The sequence below is a fragment of the Molothrus aeneus genome, chromosome 16 (assembly GCF_037042795.1).
Source record: "Molothrus aeneus isolate 106 chromosome 16, BPBGC_Maene_1.0, whole genome shotgun sequence".
Taxonomy (NCBI): domain Eukaryota; kingdom Metazoa; phylum Chordata; class Aves; order Passeriformes; family Icteridae; genus Molothrus; species Molothrus aeneus.
In genome coordinates this window covers 15,626,577-15,645,646 of record NC_089661.1, presented here as the reverse complement: position 1 = coordinate 15,645,646, position 19,070 = coordinate 15,626,577, and the positions used below count along the sequence as shown (strand labels likewise).

Sequence of the window (19,070 nt, the reverse complement as noted above, 5' to 3'; positions counted from 1 at the left end):
TGCATGTGCCATTCATCCCAGATGCCAGGTGCCACCCTGATTCCCTTTTGCTGAGGTGCCAAGCAGGCAATGCTTTTTCCCTTTCCCACTTTCCAGTGCCATGAGCTCTGACTGAATTCCTGTGCCACTGAAGAGAAAAACCAATTTCAGTTTCCCCCCAAGCATTTTTGCTGTCAGGCACTTCTGCTAAGCAGCTGCACTTCTTGTAAGCTGGAGAATTTGAGAAATCTGCAGCCCAGAGCAGCGTGTGGTCCAGGGGGAAGGTTTTCTGCTGAGGCCAGGGAAATAACTTCTGGTTTTTGTGTTGTTTTCTCTTCCTCCCCTGTGGCCGAGCAGATCGAGAGGCGGCTGGACGCCGTGAGGTCCGTGTGCCACCTGGCCCAGAAGAGGCTGATTGCCTGTCTGCAGGGCCAGCATGGCACTGACCCTGACAAGAGACACGTGAGTACAGCTGGGGGTGCCACCAGGGCAGCACGGCTCTGCCAGAGTGCCACCAGGGAGCACGGCTCTGCCAGAGTGCCACCAGGGCAGCACAGCTCTGCCAGGGCAGCACGGCTCTGCCAGGGCAGCAGGGCTCTGCCAGGGTGCCACCAGGGCAGCACGGCTCTGCCAGGGCAGCACGGCTCTGCCAGGGCAGCACGGCTCTGCCAGAGCATCTCGCTGCTGGCACTGATGACACCACAGTGACACTTCAGTGAAACTTCAGTGACAGCCCAGTGACATCCCAGTGAAACCCCACTGAAACATCAGTGACACCCCAGTGAAACTCCAGTGACACTGCTGTGACAGCCCACTGACACCCCAGGGACACCCCAGGGACAGCCCAGTGAAACTTCAGTGACATCCTAGTGAAATCCCAGTGACAGTCCAGTTCAACCCCAGTGACATTCCAGTGAAACTCCAATGACACCCCAGTGCCAGCCCAGTGCCACCCCAGTGCCACCCGACCCCAGCACAGGCTGGAGCAGCTCAGCAGTGCCAAGACACTTGGTGTCCCTGCTGGGTGCTGGGGGCTCTCCTGCCCCAGCCAGGGGAGATGAGATGAGCTGGAGCTCTGCCCCAGCCAGGGCAGGTGATTGCAGCTCTGCCCCGGCCAGGGCAGGTGATTGCAGCTCTGCCCCAGCCAGGGCGGGTGATTGCAGCTCTGCCCCAGCCAGGGCGGGTGATTGCAGCTCTGCAGCTCTGCCCCAGCCAGGGCGGGTGATTGCAGCTCTGCCCCAGCCAGGGCAGGTGATTGCAGCTCTGCAGCTCTGCCCCAGCCAGGGCAGGTGATTGCAGCTCTGCCCCAGCCAGGGCAGGTGATTGCAGCTCTGCAGCTCTGCCCCAGCCAGGGCAGGTGATTGCAGCTCTGCCCCAGCCAGGGCAGGTGATTGCAGCTCTGCAGCTCTGCCCCAGCCAGGGCAGGTGATTGCAGCTCTGCAGCTCTGCCCCGGCCAGGGCAGGTGATTGCAGCTCTGCAGCTCTGCCCCGGCCAGGGCAGGTGATTGCAGCTCTGCCCCAGCCAGGGCAGGTGATTGCAGCTCTGCAGCTCTGCCCCGGCCAGGGCAGGTGATTGCAGCTCTGCCCCAGCCAGGGCAGGTGATTGCAGCTCTGCAGCTCTGCCCCAGCTCCTCAGGTCTGGAGCTGCCCTGGGCCCCTGACAGCTGGGCTGGCTGGAAATGCTTTTCTGTACACATTTGGTTCTGCCCTCCTTAGCAAAGCTGTAGGTGGGTTTTCTTAGAGCATCAGAGGCAGAAAGAAATCACATTCCCGCTTTCCTTTTATTGAGGAACAGAGACCTGGAGCAGGGGCACACAGGTGAGAGAGGTGAGAAGCTGGGTGCTTAAATCTCAGCTCAAAGCTGTTTCTCTCTCCTTGGCAGTGGCTGAGATACGCTTTGGGCCAGTCATTCCAGCTAAAACTGAGAAGAAAGTGCTTTTCAGAGTGTCTGAGAACAGGAGTCTTGAAACTTTTTGTGACTTGGCATTTTCCTGGAGTCCAAGAATGAGCTGTGTTTGTGTAATAGAAACCATATGGAGGGGGAGCAGAACCTGAGAGGGGATGTGCTGGAAAGAGTGAGAGCACCAAGCTAAGCACTGTTCCTTCTGTTCCACAGAAAAAACTTCCTCTAACAGCTCTGGCTCAAAACATGCAGGAGGGCTCCATCCAGCTGAGTGATGAAACTCTGCTGGGGTAAGTGTTTGCCTTTTTCCCTGACTTGCTGTCTGACATCTTATTGCCTGCAGGGCTCTCATTAGAACCTCTGTGTGCACAAAGGCTGGTTTCAGTCTAATAAAACTTAATATTTATAGATTCTTTCTCTAATCCAGAGGGAGAAACTGTGAGCAAGCAGTTTTTCTGGAATGATGTGGGGACAAGTTTTAGGCTGAATTACATTCCAGAGGATTCTGATTCTGTGCTATCATAAAAGCTTTTAAAATGGCTTTTTTCTTTGTGGGTTAGTAGAATTATCATCTCCATTTGAAGTTTAAAATGTTGTGTATTCTATAATTAAACTGCATTTTTATTTTAAACTGCATTCTGCAGGTTTGAATTGATGACTTAAGATAATGTCAATTTGCATTAATGGCTCCTAGTTCAAAGTAGCCCAGATTTATCTATCCTGGCAAGGTTATTTGCAATTAACAGGAAAGTGCTGAAACAAATGAACCTCCCTGTGCTGAATTCCTGGAGCCAGGTGGGTTTTGTCATTGCTGGTGGGAATTCTTATGGAGACAGTGTAGAATGACCTCAGAAACCTCTGAGAACATATTCCTGAGCCACTGCAGGAGATTTAAACCTGGATAAAAATCTTACAGAATAGGGGTTTTCCTTATAACAAGCATAAAATGAAGGTCAGGTCATGGGTTTGGAGCCTGAGATGCTGGGGATGGGATTGCTGGGAATTAGGGTGTCAAGACCTTCACATTAAAGGGGCTTAGGAGAAAGTGAAATAGGGCATGGAGCAGTTTCTCTGTGAGATGGAAGGGTGGGCTTGGAAATAAATCCTGACTGACTTCTGTGCCTCAGGGCTGCTGGAATCACCTGGATGTCTGAAAGCCTCCAAAGTGCTGTCATGGCTCAGGAATTTAGAAGAAAAAGGTTTAATAAGAGCACTTGCCTGTCCCAGATTGCTCCAAGAGAGCACAGAGCAGTTGGGTTCAGGCCATGAAGGGATGCTTTGCTTTCTACAGCTCTGCTCTGCCTTCAGTCCTTCTTCAGTCAGTAACTGCCATGACAATTTCTGTAATTCTTTCAGGAAAATGCTGGATACCTGTGGGGATGCAGAGAATAAACTGGCAATGGAGCTCTCCCAGCATGAAGTACAGATTGAGAGAGAAGTTATAGACCCACTGTGCCTGCTGACAGAGGTGAGACAGCTCAGCCTGAGAGGAGAACACATCTGGATTGATGCATAATCTGAGCAAAAGGGGTTTATCTCAGTGCTGGTACTAAAAAACTGCTTTAAGGAGCCCTGTGTTGGTGGTGGAAAGTGGGTATGAAACCTACAACATGTAATTTGTTACAGTGCACAACTTAAAATTGAATGTAGGCCTCTAATTCTCATTTCAGACAGAGATCCCAAACATTCAGAAGCAGAGGAAGCAGCTTGCAAAGCTGGTGCTGGACTGGGATTCTGCAAGGGGAAGGTAGGAGAGCATTTTAGTTCCTGGCTGCTTTTCTGTCCCTGTGAGCTCCTTGTTGGCATCTCATGGCACCTGCTCTGCTCTGGTGCTTGCTCCTGAAATGCTGCTGTGAGCAGGCAATGGGTGAAAAAAGACAAACTTACTTTTCAATTACACCAGAAGAGGATCCATGACTGCTAGATCCAAACAGAATCAAGATTTCAGAGTTCTTACATGCCTTTATATAATTGGAAAAATGTTGGAAACTCATCCAGTTTCCAGTTCATACAAGTGCTTAACTTAAATAAGGAATCACTGAAGTTCTCAGCTCAAAGAGGGAGCAGGAGCCTCCCTGTGTAACCACAGCAGGTGCTTTTAGAGCCCTGTGTGGAGCCATCTCCTTGGGAGGCTCCTGGGTTGTCCACCTCACCCTTGAGTGCCTTGGGATGGTTTTACCCTGCCCTGAGAACTGGGGGAGCCATTTTCAGCATATTCCACACCCATGGCATGGGGCAGACACAGGATCCTGGTGATTTTTGTAGCTGCTGGTGGGTTATGTCAGCATGTCATGACTGCTGTGTTTGGAACCTTTTGGTTCTGTTGGAAAACCTCTGGAACTGTGGGGATTGTTCCTGGAGAGAGAAATCAGTTCCAAGGGAGTCATAAATGCAGATTTGTGTTGAATATTGATTCTCACAGAATGAAACTTTTCTTCCCCAGATACAACCAAGCCCACAAGACTTCAGGAACAAATTTCCAAGTGCATCCTTCAAAAATAGAATCTCTTAAGGAAGAGATGGATGAAGCTGGAAATAAAGTAGAGCAGTGCAAGGTAAGGACAGGATGAGTGTCCCTTCCACAGCTCCCATGGAATTGCCCAGTTGTGCAGCTGCAGATCATGTGGCTGTGACAGTGCCTGTCCTGGGGGCATTTTCATGCCAGCTGATCTCTGGATTGCTGTAGTTCAATCAGGAACTCCAGCCAGGGTGTTTCTGGGTTGGGTACTGGACATTATTTTCAGTTTCACTCTGAGCCAGCTGTGTCCTGGCCATGAATGAATGCTCAGGGTGCCGTGGAGCAGCTGTGGCTGCAGGCACCTGGAGGAAACTGAAGCTGGGCCTGTGACACCTCCCAGGACCTGTGACACCTCTGAGCAGCTCACATTCATTTTCACTTCTCAGCTGCAAGTGCTCCATTGAGTACTGAGAACTGAAACCATTTTTATTAGTACTTGTCTTTGAGTGCTATAAATAACTGGACTGAATGGCAATGTGTCCTTGACTGAAGGGGGCAACTGCTTTGCTGGATAAACCAGAGTAAAGATTCTGAAATCATTTTGAAGAAATGATTGAAGCTTGCAGAGCACTTGGATCAGAGCGGGTGCATTACAGCTTCTTAGTTCAAACTTCCTGCAGGCAAAATAAACACAATCAAGGAGTCTGTATGATTTGAGATGAGTAAATGTGCTGTCCTGGTTTGCATGTTCCCCAAAGGATCAGCTGGCTGCAGACATGTACAGCTTTGTGTCCAAGGAGGGGGAGTACGCCCGCTGCTTTGTCACGGTGAGTGCTGCCCCTGGGCTCTGCCTCTGCACAGCTGGGCACACACACTGCGTTCCAGAGGTGGCATTTGTGTGCTAAACCTTTAGTCTTGTCTTATGTGCTCATCAGAAGCTAATGCTCTTTTTGTTTTTAAAATGTGGCTTCTGTTCTCAGTTATTAGAAGCACAAGCAGATTACCATAGAAAAGCATTAGCAGTCATAGAAAAGGTCCTACCCGAAATTCAAGCCCACCAAGGTAAAGTAACCTGTGCTCTGGCTGATGCTTCTCCTTGCCTGTGCCACCTATGCACAATATTCTCCTCCTCTCTCTTGATTCTCTTGCATGCAGACTGATTTAATGAGGCCATTTTGATCTGCTTAACAGTTTTACATTCCCGAGCATAATTCCATCTTCCTGTTCTCCAGAGCTCTCCAGCCATGTTTAACACACTAATCAAATATTAATTAAGGATCTCTCTGATACCCACTGGGCTAAAGGAAGGATTTTCCTATTTGCTTACCTGTTTTCCTTGTGCCCTTTTGCTGAGTCACAGCTGGCTCATCAGGCCAATGGAAGTGTCACTGTGTGATTTGGTTTCTGAGTGCTTACAGGTGATTATCAGGAAAACTCCATGGATTTTAAAGAGCTGGATTTTTTTTTTCCCCTCATTTTGTGCAGTCCTCTTCCCCAGTGTGCACTGCATGCAGGGAAACAGAGAGTTTGGGTTCTTGTGCTGATTATCAGCTGTTAAAAAATGGAATTGTACAGCTTCATTTCTTCCCTAAGAAGAACTGGAACTGCTGCTAAGCTTCCACTGCCAGGGGCCTTCCTTTGGGATGAAGATGCACTGTGTGTTTTGGAAACTACTCCCCAAAATATTGGCTGGGCTGTCCCTGAATCTTTGGAGCAATAGGTGAACAGAGTCTGAGGGCAAATACAGTCTGAGCTGAGGCAGGTTCAGGTATTCAGGTATCTTCAGCTGGTGAAGGTTGTTAAAGATGAACCAATTCAATACATAAATCAGTGGGAGCATTGTGGAAAATGCTGTGGGGTATCAGCACTCTGTGGGAAAGGAGATGATGCTGCTACAGCAGCAGGGCTGTGCAGAAGGTTCTTTGTGGATATGGCTGCTTGAAATTTGTTATTTTTGCATGGAAAGTTGGGACAGAGCAGCTGAGCAGCAAAGGCTTCAGAACTGGCCTCCCTAGAAGGGGCTGGGAGCCGTGGTGGCCAAGTGCTGAATGCAGGGAATTTCTCACCTTGTGTTCCTAGCTGCAGTGCCAGTCAGAATCCCATAAAGGTTTGGGTTCAAGGGTCCCTAAAGCCCATCCAGTGCCACCCCTGCCATGGCAGGGACACCTCCCACTGTCCCAGGCTGCTCCAAGGCCTGTCCAGCCTGGCCTGGGGCAGTGCCAGGGATGGGAGCTGGCACCCTGAACGAGTGCTGAGCTTTCTTTTCCTGATGTTTGCTGTAATTTGCAGAGGTTGGGAAATGCCTTGTGCATCTCATGGCGTGTTAACAAATGAGAGGGACTAAAACAGGACAAGGGAGGTGATTGATGTGGTTTTGTAAAGAAAAGGGGTGAATTAAATCCTTTGCAGAAACACTTTGCCTTCAGAGCACTCTTTGAAGTCCTCTGAAGTTTTTGTCCTTCTTGGCCTCTTTTCCACATAAAAGAAATAACACATCTGTACTAACAATAACCTTTTACATCTGCATTTTTTCAGTTAAAGTAGCAGAAATGGGTCAGAACATAAATGATAGGAAAGAAGAAATTCACATTCAATTTGGAGAAATTTGTGCAAATTGGAGTTAAACAAGAGTTGAAGAATGAAATTGAAAATTTGAATGTTACAGTGCTGGGCTGTTACCATGGTAGTTCTGATGTGATACACTGGGGCTGTTAACACCCATTGGAATTTGCTGATTTAAGGGATCAAATTTAAGGAATAAAACAGCTCAGTTGTTATTCACCTGAAATACAGTTAAAACCAAAATCAGCCCAGGTCATGCAATCTGGACAAAATTTTCCTCACCGATTCTTGCAGAGCCAAATCAGTGTTACTGGAACGTGCAGCCTTGTGCTGGCACTTGTTGGGGTTTGTTATTTACAATTCCAGTTACACACAGAATTTGTATGTGATTTTCCATCCAGAAAGATGCAGAAGTATTTTTTTCTTGACCACCAGCAGCCTCATTTTCTCTTTGCTCATGATCCAAGGGACTTTACCAATCAAGGGCTGTTAAACTCCTGCTGTAGTGTGAACGTTTCTGTGCTGTACTAGAGGCTTTCTTCTCTTCTTGCCTGGGCTGTAATTCAAGGCTTTGGTAGATATCCTGCTCAGTGTTTTGATACTCTCCAACTTAGACAAATGGACTGAAAAACCAGCGTTTGGAACTCCCCTGGAAGAGCACCTGAAGCGCAGCGGGCGGGAAATCGCGGTTCCCATCGAGGCCTGTGTCATGATGCTGCTGGAGACAGGCATGAGAGAGGAGGTGGGTGATGCCAGGTCACAGAGAGGAGCTGGGTGATGCTGGGTCACAGGGGTGAGAGAGGAGCTGGGTGATGCCAGATCACAGGGGTGAGAGAGGAGCTGGGTGATTCCAGATCACGGGGGTGAGAGAGGAGCTGGGTGATGCCAGATCACAGGGGTGAGAGAGGAGCTGGGTGATTCCAGATCACAGGGGTGAGAGAGGAGCTGGGTGATTCCAGATCACAGGTATGAGAGAGGAGCTGGGTGATTCCAGATCACAGGGATGAGAGAGGAGCTGGGTGATTCCTGGCCAGATCACAGGGATGAGAGAGGAGGTGGGTGATGCCAGATCACAGGGGTGAGAGAGGAGCTGGGTGATGCCAGATCACAGGGATGAGAGAGGAGCTGGGTGATGCCAGATCACAGGGATGAGAGAGGAGCTGGGTGATTCCTGGCCAGATCACAGGGATGAGAGAGGAGCTGGGTGATGCCAGATCACAGGGGTGAGAGAGGAGCTGGGTGATGCCAGATCACGGGGGTGAGAGAGGAGCTGGGTGATTCCAGATCACAGGGATGAGAGAGGAGGTGGGTGATGCCAGATCACAGGGATGAGAGAGGAGCTGGGTGATTCCAGATCACAGGGATGAGAGAGGAGCTGGGTGATGCCGATCACAGGGGTGAGAGAGGAGCTGGGTGATGCCAGATCACAGCCCAGGAACAGGGGGAGGAGGGCCCAGTGAAGCTCATAAACTGGGGTCTGTTTGTTAATATGTTGCTTAACTAATTTCTTCATTTAATAGTTGGTAAATGTTTTGCAACAGAATAACCTCAGCACTGTGTGAAGGATTTTGGAAGTGGATGCACATACAGTGAAATTAGGGGTGGGCCCAGGGTGGGACAGAGCTGACCCATGCCCAGGTGGCAGTGACAGGGCACATGAAGGGCCAGCTGGGTCACAGCTGTCAGGGGAAGGCAGCAAAGCTGGAGTGTTCTGTTGTGAAACTCTGCCCATGTGTGCTTACCAATCAATACATTTCACTTCTCTGGTGCAGGGCTTGTTCAGAATTGCTGCTGGAGCCTCCAAGTTAAAAAAGCTGAAAGCTGCCCTGGACTGTTCCACATCCCAGCTTGATGAGTTTTACTCAGATCCCCACGCTGTTGCAGGTATTGGGGTGTTCTGAATGCAAACCAGGTGTCAATTGACACAGCACAGGTTCCTGCTGTTCGGGGGGTGATCTCCACAGTTACACTGGGAGAAGGGACAGCCAGTGGACAGTTCACTGCACAGTTTGACACAGATAAGCGTAGGGTGCCTGTGCTGATCACAGCTGCTGTATTTGTGACTATGGTGTGTAAAATTCAGGTGGTCACAATGGCCCAGCTGCCACATCTCTCATGACAAGAGTGCTGACATGGTCAGGGTAGATTAGAGCTGTGTGTAGACCTTCAGTACATCTTTATAAGAAGTCCTTCATCCTGAAGAGATGATTCAGAGTTTAAAGCATGTTTCTGTCAAATTGCACCAATTCCTGACAGACCCTTTGTGCTGGATCTGAGCAAGTGTCAGGTCTGGCCACTTTCCCTGGTACTTGGAATTCACTGCACAGATCAAACTGCAAAGTGAGGGCAGAATTTTCCCTGGAGTGTGAAAGCAGTGGCTGAGGAACCAACCTGTCCCTGTCTGCATTGCAGGTGCCTTGAAATCCTATCTGAGGGAGCTACCAGAGCCTCTCATGACCTACAGCCTGTATGAGGAGTGGACACAAGCTGCCAAGTAAGCATGCTAGAAATAGCTGTGGAGGAAGTCATGCTGCATATCTCTGTTAAATTTCATTCTTCACAGATGAATTCAAAAGAAACAGCCAAGCTCACACAGTTGTTATTTCACTAACGGGTATTTCGTGTAACAAATTATTTTAAATAATAAATAGCACCAAAAAAAAAAAATTGCACAAAATATGGTGAAATATCTACTTTGTTTAGCTCTTAGGGCTGCTTCAGGCTGCTGGCTGCACATTATTGATGCTCAAGCAGTTTTGTTGCAGGTAGGGATAATTCAGGGATCTGACAAGCAGGTTACTGAGTACAAAACATTTCTTTGGCATCAATGGAAGTTGATACCATCATCTCTTTGCACTGCAGGAGCTAGTTCCTGCCCTGAAAGTAAGATGTCATGGCATTTTTTGTCCTTTCAGCATTCAGGACCAGGATAAGAAGCTGCAGGAGTTATGGAGGATTTGTAACAGATTACCTGAGCATTACCGTGTTAACTTCAGGTAGGTGAGAACATCTCTTAGCTCAGCTGCTTTGCACCTCAAAGCCAATTAAACTGAACTCTAATCCAGGTGTGCTGTTGTGGCCAAATTCCGTGAGATTTATAAAAATACCTCTTGTTTCGTGCAGCAGTGGCCATGCATAGGAGGTGTCCTCAGATTGATTCCCTATTGGCTGTCAGGGAACAGTGATGCACAGAGCCTTTCTACTTATGGCTCATGCTCTGCTCTTTGCTGTAGTTTCCAGTCTTAGAAATCACCTGGATCTGTCTTAAACATCTCATTTTTCCTTTTGGTTTTTTTGTTTTGGAAATGAACCGGAACAAAACCAGCTCTGGTGATTCCTAGAAGCATGGAATTTCCATCACTGGACATAAAACTAGCTGAAATTAAGGGTTTTTCTCTGGAAGTACAATATTTCTGTGGTTCTGTTTTGCTAAGATGGGAGCTGCTTTCTTTGCTGCCCGGTTCAACTTTTCTGAGTCAGGAGCAGAAGCTTTGGGCAGCTGCCAAGCAAGAAGGCTGCTCATCTCATTTCCGTCTTGTTGGGAGCTCTCTGTACAGGCTCTTGAATTTTTATTTACGTGTTTTCAACAAGAAACGCTCATGGTTCCTGCTCTTTAATTATTTCTTTCCTTTTTGAAGGTATTTAATCAAATTTTTAGCCAAGCTTGCCCAGAACAGTGACGTTAACAAAATGACACCAAGCAACATCGCCATAGTCCTGGGCCCCAACTTGTTGTGGGCAAAGAATGAAGGGTGAGTTCTTTTAAGAAAGCTACAGAGCAGAACGGGGTGAAGCTGTAGAATTGATAGGTTTAAATCCTTTAGCATGGAATTTAGCAATTCACAGCAACAGACTGTTTACCTAAAAAATATTTTAAGTGTTCTTTCAGCCCATGCCTCGAGGTCCTTTGAGGCAGGAGGGTTTTAGGGGTGTTCCAAAAGCTCTGAATGCTCTGGAGTCCAGCACAGTTGCTCTCTCTCTGGTACTGAGGAGCTGATCCATCATGCTGAGCCCAAGTTGTTATTTAGGTAGTCTGAATTTATTTTAATTTTCTTATTTGATGGAAGTCTGAATAAAGCGTTGTTCAAATCTCTCCTACAGATCCCTTGCTGAGATGGCAGCAGCCACCTCGGTGCATGTGGTGGCAGTTATTGAGCCCATCATCCAGCATGCAGACTGGTTCTTCCCTGGAGGTGAGTTCTGCCACAGCCCAGCAGTTTTACATTGCCCTCCAGCTCAGCCTCAGTGGCTTGTGCAGTGAGGCACCCCTTGGGATGTGTGTGTGTGTCTGAGGAGGCATTCTGTCTGTCCCTCTTCAGATGAAGATTTCAATGTGTCTGGGGCGTTTGTGGCAGTTCCTGCTGTAAATTCCAATCACTTGTCACACACTGGGAATGACTATGAATGTGGCACCCTGGAGAGGAAGAGGCCTCTGAGCATGACTGTGATGGAAGGGGATTTGCTGAAGAAGGAAAGGTAGGTGTAATCCTCACCTTGGGGTCCGTTACAGCCCTCTTCCAATGAGGCTTCAATCAGACACCTCCACTGGTGTCAGGAGAGGAGTTTCATGGAAATGCTGTAGATAACAATAGTGATTTATTCCCTGTTGTTGCAGCCTGAGGATGGCTCAAAGGTAATGTACTGTTACTTCCTTCCAGTTACACTCCGTGCATGACAAATCCCAAGCAGATATTGCTGCTCCCAGTCTCCATTCCCCTGTACACATTGGGGGTGGTGTGAGATTCACTGGCACACAAGTGTCTGCAGCAGCCTCTCTCAGTCTCTAACTTCTGGTATCCCATGGCTTCTCTTTCAAAGCCCATAAGCTGAGGTGGTGTTACCTGGTGCCTTCATGATAAGACCTCTGAGTTGATGATGGTACAGTATTGCCACAGCAAGCAGTAGAATGCTAAAAACTCCCAGTTAAACGTGCTGTTTCCCATATAACATGTAGTGTAACGTTCATTCTTATCACTCATCATGAGTATTCAAGTGATGTGCTTGTTTTTAGCTGTTGATGCAAATGTTGTTACCTGTTAGCTGTGACCAGCCACATGCAAATTTGTCAGCACTCACAGAGGAAGAAGAAAATCAGTTCAAGATTCAGTGTTTAACACAACAAGAATGAAATAATTTCTAGAATGAATGTGCTGTATGCATTCTAAAATCTGTTAGAGTTGGGGTCTGTTTCTCCACTGTTCTCCTTGAAACACAAATAGAAAGATTTGGGTTGGAGAGGACTGTAAGGATCTCTCATTCCAGCCCCCAAATCACAGCCTGTATCCAGTAGCTTTTTTTTAAATCTCTGCTGCAACTTAGTGTGTGATAGAAACAAAATTCATGTGGCAGAATACATTTAGTGAGGAGTACCATGGTATGTGAGGAAATGTCTGTATTTACATGTGAGATCCCGAGTGCTCTGACCTCATTGTCATCAGTGTTTGTCTCCAGATGTCACTGAGTCGTTTGTTCCCTGCTGTTGAGCTTATCCCTCTGTGGGGATAAGCCAAATCCTGTTGCATGTCTTAACCTTGCTGGTGTTGTGCAGCCACTGGGGGCTCAGTGGGTGCTCTAACAAACACCGTGGTGTTGTGCAGCCACTGGGGGCTCTAACACCGTGGTGTTGTGCAGGCTCAGTGGTGGCTCTAACACCGTGATGTTGTGCAGCCAATGCAGGCTCTAACACCGTGGTGTTGTGCAGCCTGTGCAGGCTCAGTGGTGCCTCTAACACCGTGATGTTGTGCAGCCAATGCAGGCTCTAACACCATGCTGTTGTGCAGCCTGTGCAGCCAGTGCAGGCTCTAACACCGTGGTGTTGTGCAGCCTGTGCAGGCTCAGTGGTGGCTCTAACACCGTGGTGTTGTGCAGCCTGTGCAGCCAGTGCAGGCTCTAACCCCGTGCTGTTGTGCAGCCTGCTGTTCCTCATCGCTGCTTTGCATGTGGGGTTTGTCTGGGGGTGGGACACCCCGAGTCCTGCTGCAGCAGCCCCGGGGTGGCCGCCTGCTGTGTTCACTCTCTGTTCTCTCTGTAGCTTTGGTGTGAAGGTGCTGGAGCTGTCTGTGACCCCGCGGCGGTGTGGCACAGTGAGCAGAAAGCTCACCTCGCCCGCCTTCCAGCCGCCCCTGCCGCCCTGCGAGCCCGCAGGGGCCGAGCCCTGCCCGCCCTCGGGGGCTGAGCCCGGCCCCGGGGCTGGCCCCGCTCCCTCTGCTGCCCCAGCAGAGCAGCCCCCGGCTCCAGGCACTGAGGATGCCAGGTAAGAGGCACGGCTTGCACTGGCAGCGCCTTGGCAGCAGCTCTGGCAGTGACCTGGTGCCACCTGTGCCCCTGGGATGTGCCCTGCAGGTGAGGGCAGCACTGCCCTGGTGCCACCTGTGCCCCTGGGATGTGCCCTGCAGGTGAGGGCAGCACTGCCCTGGTGCCACCTGTGCCCCTGGGATGTGCCCTGCAGGTGAGGGCAGCACTGCCCTGGTGCCACCTGTGCCCCTGGGATGTGCCCTGCAGGTGAGGGCAGCACTGCCCTGCAGGAGCTCTCCTGCCACGGGTATGGCTGCACAATTGGGTTTCTGAAATAACACACAGGATTGGTTCTACACACAGAATTGGTCTTACAAAAGAGCATCCATGGTTCTGGGTGTTCTGCAATTCATCTCCTAATATAACATGCACAGTTCTGTCTGTTCTGGAGCTCATCTTCTAATACACTGGAATTCTTGGGGGAAAAAATGATGATGAAAAATACACTCTGTTTCTGCTGCCCACACTGACCCTCCCAGGTTAATGTTCTGGAGATGTGCACACAGGTGATACCAGTTTGCTGCTGAAAGAGCAAAACTTACAGTGACAATACCAGAAACCTGTTAGTCTTGTTTGTTGTTTCTTGTTTGTTGTTATCTGTTTATGTCTTGTTTTGTTTATTTGTCTGTAGCAGGTGTTAGTGATGAGCAGCCTTGCTTACTAGAGAACTGGCAGTCAGTTTATCATATTTAAGGGTTGGTTCCTTTAGGACAAGTAGGTACACAGGCTCTTTGCTATTTCATTTCTCTTGAAGCTCTGTGCTTGTGTCCCTGAACTCCAAGGCTAATTGCAGCAGCCCGAGTTCCTCCTGTGAGGGGTGGAAGCAGCACTTTGCTGGCAGCTCCTCAGTGCTCTGAGAGCTGTGACAAACCACGTGTGAAGCCTGCAGTGCCTCCAAATGTCAGCCTCAGGGTGAAGCCCCACCGTGGGGTTTGATGCAGCACTGACTCTTGTGCACAGAGCTCGTTCTCAGGTGACATATTTACAAAACCTGCTCGTTTGGAAATCCCCTGCACACCAGTATTTCCTCCACAGATGGTTTTTGTGGCAGAGGCAGCTGAAATGAAACCTCGGGGGTTATGTCTGAAAGTTGCACTTAAAATCCGCACAGGCTCTGTGCAAGTACTCACAGTTTGTTAACAGCACCTGGAGAAACGGGGACTGCAAAGTGCCAGTGGAAGTGAATAAAGCCAGTCCTTTGGAGGGCTGAATTGCTGCAGGTGACTCTAAATGCAAAGCAGTGAGAGAAGCCTGCAGGTGCACGGCCACAGGAGGGACCCTGCCCAGAGCCACCTCAGCTGGCTCATCCTCCATCATCCCCATCAGCCAGCACTGCCACAGCATTCACCGCTGGGCCACCAAGTGCCACATCCACGTGTTTTTAACACTTCAGGGGCTGTGACCCCACCCCTTCCCTGGGCACCTGTGCCAGGGCCTGACAACACTTTCCATGAAAACTGTTTCCTCTATCTGATCCACAGCACGGTTTGTAAGGGAGCAGCTGCAGCCGAGGCAGACAAGGCATCAGGGTTACACCCATCTCTAACCTGGGCTCTTCTGTTTGCAGCACCTCCAAGTGCAAGGAGAGCACGAGTGCAGCCACTCCTCCCCCGGTGAGGAACGGCCAGGCAGGCCCAGCCCCGGGCCAGGCAGCGCCCAGCAGCTCCCAGCTCGCTGTCAGCCAGCCCCAGAACGCTGCTGGTCCCAGTCCCCACGCCCTGAGGAGAGGTGTGTGTTCATTGCTTTCCAAGCCCCCGTGTTCCAAGCCTTGAGGTACTGCAGAAATGCTGCTGAAATTACTCTGTCAGCATCTCTGCCCTTATGCAGACAGCAGTTTGATCTGTTGGCTTGTTGTCCCCAGGGCCTGGCTGAAAAGCAGCTGTGGCTTTTGGACTCTGTGAATGGTGACAGTGTCACCAGTGCTGTTTAACAAACTCTCAAAAGCTATTGATCGGTAAATGCTTGTACTTGATAATGCACCACTTCATTTTGATAACATAGCTGGGGATTTTTTGTGCTGCTGATTGTTTTCTTTGGGAGCTTGGTTTGGAATCGTAGAATCCCAAAATGCTTTGGGTTGGAAGGGACCTTAAAACTCATCTTGTTCTGTCCTCTGCCATGGCAGGGACACCTTCCACTGTCCCAGGCTGCTCCAAGCCCTGTGCAGCCTGGCCTGGGATATTGCCAGGGATCCAGGGACAGCCACAGCTGCTCTGGGCACCCTGTGCCAGGGCCTCAGCACCCTCACAGGGAGCAATTCCTGTGCAATATCCCATCTAACCCCACTCTCTGGCAGAGGGAAGCTATTCCCCATGTCCTGTCACTGCCTGTCCCTGATGCTGACATGTCCCCTCTTCTCTCCACAGCTATGAAGAAGCCTGCACCAGCCCCCCCCAAGCCAGCCAACCCTCCCCCGGGGCAGCCAGGCAGCCAAAGCTCTTCCCCAGCTGCTCAGCCTCCTTCTGTCTCTCCAAAGCCCCCGGCCAGAAGCTCCTCTCCTCCTGCTCAACACGCATCCCCAGGAGCAGCCCAGACCCCCTCTCCCTGCCAGGTTTCTGCCCCTCGCAGATACTCCAGCAGCCTGTCCCCTCTCCAGGCTCCCAGCCACCCACCCCCGCAGCCCCCAGCACAGGCAACTCCTCCCCTGCAGCCCAAGGGCAGCAGCAGCAGCAGCAGCAGCCAAGCATCTCCTGGTGAGCAGGGTGTGGAGCAGCCCCCCTGCTCCTCGTCCGCGCCCCTGCCGCAGACCCCCACCCCTCCCGACACGCCCCCGCTGGCCAAGCACCCGGGCAGCGCCCCCGCCGTGCCCCCCGAGCCCTGCCCGCCCCAGGGGGGCACCTTGCCCCGGCCCCGGCCCGTGCCCAAGCCCAGGAACAGACCCAGCGTGCCGCCCCCGCCGCACCCGCCCTCGCAGCCGCCTGCAGACGGCACCGCGGCAAACCCCTCCCCAACGGCCTCAAAAATAGTCACAGGTGAGTGCATCCCCTGCCCTGGCTGCTGGGTGCTGGGGAGGGGCCGGGCACCAGGCAGCGATGGAGCTGGGGGTCATGGGGGGAGCCAGGGAGCACAAATCTCAGTTAAAGAACTCACAGCTCATACCCAGTTAGTGCCCAAAGCAGTGATGGGAGTGGGGGCCATGGGGAAGCACAAATCTCAGTTAAAGAACTCACAGCTCATACCCAGTTAGTGCCAAAGCAGTGATGGGAGTGGGGGTCATGGGGAAGCACAAATCTCAGTTAAAGAACTCACAGCTCATACCCAGTTAGTGCCCAAAGCAGTGATGGGAGTGGGGGTCATGGGGAAGCACAAATCTCAGTTAAAATACTCACAGCTCATACCCAGTTAGTGCCCAAAGCAGTGATGGAGTGGGGGCCATGGGGAAGCACAAATCTCAGTTAAAAAACTCACAGCTCATACCCAGTTAGTGCCCAAAGCAGTGATGGGAGTGGGGGTCATGGGGAAGCACAAATCTCAGTTAAAATACTCACAGCTCATACCCAGTTAGTGCCCACCTCAAAGCAGTGATGGAGTGGGGGCCATGGGGAAGCACAAATCTCCGTTAAAAAACTCACAGCTCATACCCAGTTAGTGCCCAAAGCAGTGATGGGACTGGGGGTCATGGGGAAGCACAAATCTCCGTTAAAAAACTCACAGCTCATACCCAGTTAGTGCCCACCCAGCTGCTCTGCACACGAGGGTATCCTTCCTCAGGCAGAAGTGTTTGGGGGCAAGTGGAGGTGAACTTTTGTTGGTTTTTTTATTCCTGTTTGGAAGCTTAACACTGTGACAGCAGCTCCAGCTCAGCATCTTGGCAGTCAATTCTGCTTGGACATCTGTTGCCAAAAAAGCAAATATTTAGAGGAGGGAGAAGATGTAGCCAAGGATGGTGGATTTCAGCACATACTGAGATAAGAAAAGGGCATGAGTGGTCACTGACACGTGTTCTAGTAGGCAAAACACGTAGAGAATGTTTTACCTTATGAGAACAGAGCCTTCTGATGTGCATTTAAGTTGGACATCCAGAAGCTGAAGAATCAGCTGTATTAAACTGTATTTCTTAGGTCAGTATTTATAGAGCCTCAAGTGCAGTCCTTGTTTTAGGACAGCCACGAAGTAAAGAGAAACTTTTGTCTTCTCACAGAAGCTTCATGAAGCTTGTAGTTACCAGTTTGGTTGGGATAATGTGACTTTAATAAAGTTTATTTTTTTTAAATGTAGTTGCTGAGGCCATTCAAAACCAGCAGATTCTGGAATGTTTTCCTGCTGAGTCACTGCTTATTCTGGGAAATTCTGAAGGGAGAGATACTGAACGTGGGAGACTAATGCTTTTAAATCTACTTATAATTAATAATGGTTGGAACTTTCCCATGACACTGCAGCTTCTCTAGAATTAGCCTAATGTGTTGGAATGCAGAGTATCAATTCTGTTGCCTAACAGCTCTACCCCAATGCCTTCACAGGTGGGGATGGTTACTGCGAATAAGGTTTGTACTCACAGAGCCTGCAGCTCAACTGCTCCTGTTTGTAGCTTGAGTTCAGACGTGTGCTTGGAACTGTGCTCTATGCCCTGTGTCCTCACCCTCTGTAGGAACTGTGCTCTGCCAGCTCTGTACCTCATCCCTCCATAGCATTCTGCCTGCAAGAGGGTTTAAGGCTCTGCTGCTCAGCTGTGATAGGACTGGGAGCATTCAGTTATTCTTTAAATCCCTGGAAAGAATTAACTCTTCACAGCAGGCCCCCAGAGTTATCCCCAACTCAGGTGTGATGGGTGACCCGTTTCCAGCAGGTTTGTTCTCCTCACTGCAGACAAATATGACTTTTCCTACAACTTGGTGGTTTGTGGTTACGTTCTAATGTAGCTCTCACTTTAGCTTTGCAGTCATTTTTAACCACTTGAGGTTTTTGGCAAAATCCAGGCTGATGTGACATGGCAGAAGAGCAGCTGCACCGGGGCAGGTTGGCTGCCAGCCTCCCTGGGGGCTCTGCCTGCTCAGCCCCACTCATGGCACCCCTGGGTGCTGCTGCCTGAGCCCCTGAGCTGTGGCACAGCTGCCCAGCAGCTGGGGAGGCAGGGCTGCCTGCCTGAGCTGCAGCAGGACAGGACACTGAAATCAGTGTGGCACTGGGAAGCCAGGCTGCAAATCACTCAGCTTTGGGGTTTCTGTGAATTGGAGAAAGAGGTGGCCTGGAGGCTGCCCCGCTTCCCTGGAAGTGGCCAAGGCCAGGTTGGGTGGGCTTTGGAGGAACCTGGCACAGTGGGAGGTGTCCCTGCCCATTATGGGGTTCCATGGAGAAACCTGCAGTAAATGAGCTGCTTAACCAACTAAAAAGTAGCTTTTATTCTTAAAATAACTGACTTCTGATTGTACTTTTGTCAGTATGTTTAAAATACGGGGATAATTTATTCCCAAGCTGGAGTCAGAAGTGGCTCTGAATGCTGCCAGCACTTCACAATGAAGTTAACAGCAGCAGCTGTGCTAGTGAGTCAAACTTCAAGGAAAGACTTAATCTAAATTTCCAAGTGTTTCACAGTTCGACCATATTTATTTTCATTTTAGGGTTTTCCTGGTTCTGAGGAAATTGCTTCAATGACAGCAGACAGGGAGGGTTTGTTTTACCCCAGTGTAATGGGAGAAATCCTTCTCTTGTAATTAACATCCAGCTGGGGCTGCTTCATTAGAATTGGGCACGGCAGGCACCTGCCAGAGGGGGCTGCAAAGCAGAGCAGATTGGCCCAGGTGTGTGCTGTAAACACAGCGTGGGAGCTGCCATGCAGGAAAACTGGGAAAGGAAAGCTGCTGAGGGAGGATTCTCTCCAAAACTGGTTTAGGGACCTAGAAGATCCAGGTTGTTCAGCTAAAATCCCCTTGGGAG

At 50.1% G+C, this 19,070-nt stretch overlaps 1 protein-coding gene across 8 annotated transcripts in view; it reads left to right on the top strand.

Moving 5' to 3' along the window:
* ARHGAP17 (Rho GTPase activating protein 17) overlaps nt 1–19,070 on the top strand; it is a 42,272-nt gene that overhangs the window by 20,296 nt on the left and 2,906 nt on the right. For 3 of the 8 annotated variants that reach the window (XM_066560705.1, XM_066560703.1, XM_066560704.1), the window contains exons 3-20: nt 337–441; nt 2,096–2,172; nt 3,239–3,350; nt 3,553–3,629; nt 4,326–4,437; nt 5,099–5,167; nt 5,321–5,402; nt 7,517–7,644; nt 8,675–8,786; nt 9,315–9,396; nt 9,818–9,898; nt 10,541–10,654; nt 11,004–11,095; nt 11,222–11,378; nt 12,934–13,155; nt 14,764–14,924; nt 15,563–16,168; nt 17,657–17,680. In XM_066560705.1, coding sequence (XP_066416802.1) covers nt 337–441; nt 2,096–2,172; nt 3,239–3,350; nt 3,553–3,629; nt 4,326–4,437; nt 5,099–5,167; nt 5,321–5,402; nt 7,517–7,644; nt 8,675–8,786; nt 9,315–9,396; nt 9,818–9,898; nt 10,541–10,654; nt 11,004–11,095; nt 11,222–11,378; nt 12,934–13,155; nt 14,764–14,924; nt 15,563–16,168; nt 17,657–17,679 — 2,412 coding nt within the window. In that variant the 3' untranslated portion in view covers nt 17,680. Of the gene's footprint in view, nt 1–336; nt 442–2,095; nt 2,173–3,238; nt 3,351–3,552; nt 3,630–4,325; nt 4,438–5,098; nt 5,168–5,320; nt 5,403–7,516; nt 7,645–8,674; nt 8,787–9,314; nt 9,397–9,817; nt 9,899–10,540; nt 10,655–11,003; nt 11,096–11,221; nt 11,379–11,517; nt 11,536–12,933; nt 13,156–14,763; nt 14,925–15,562; nt 16,169–17,656; nt 17,681–19,070 lie in introns of all 8 variants that reach the window. The other 5 variants (XM_066560702.1, XM_066560707.1, XM_066560706.1 and 2 more) reach the window with 3 other exon arrangements.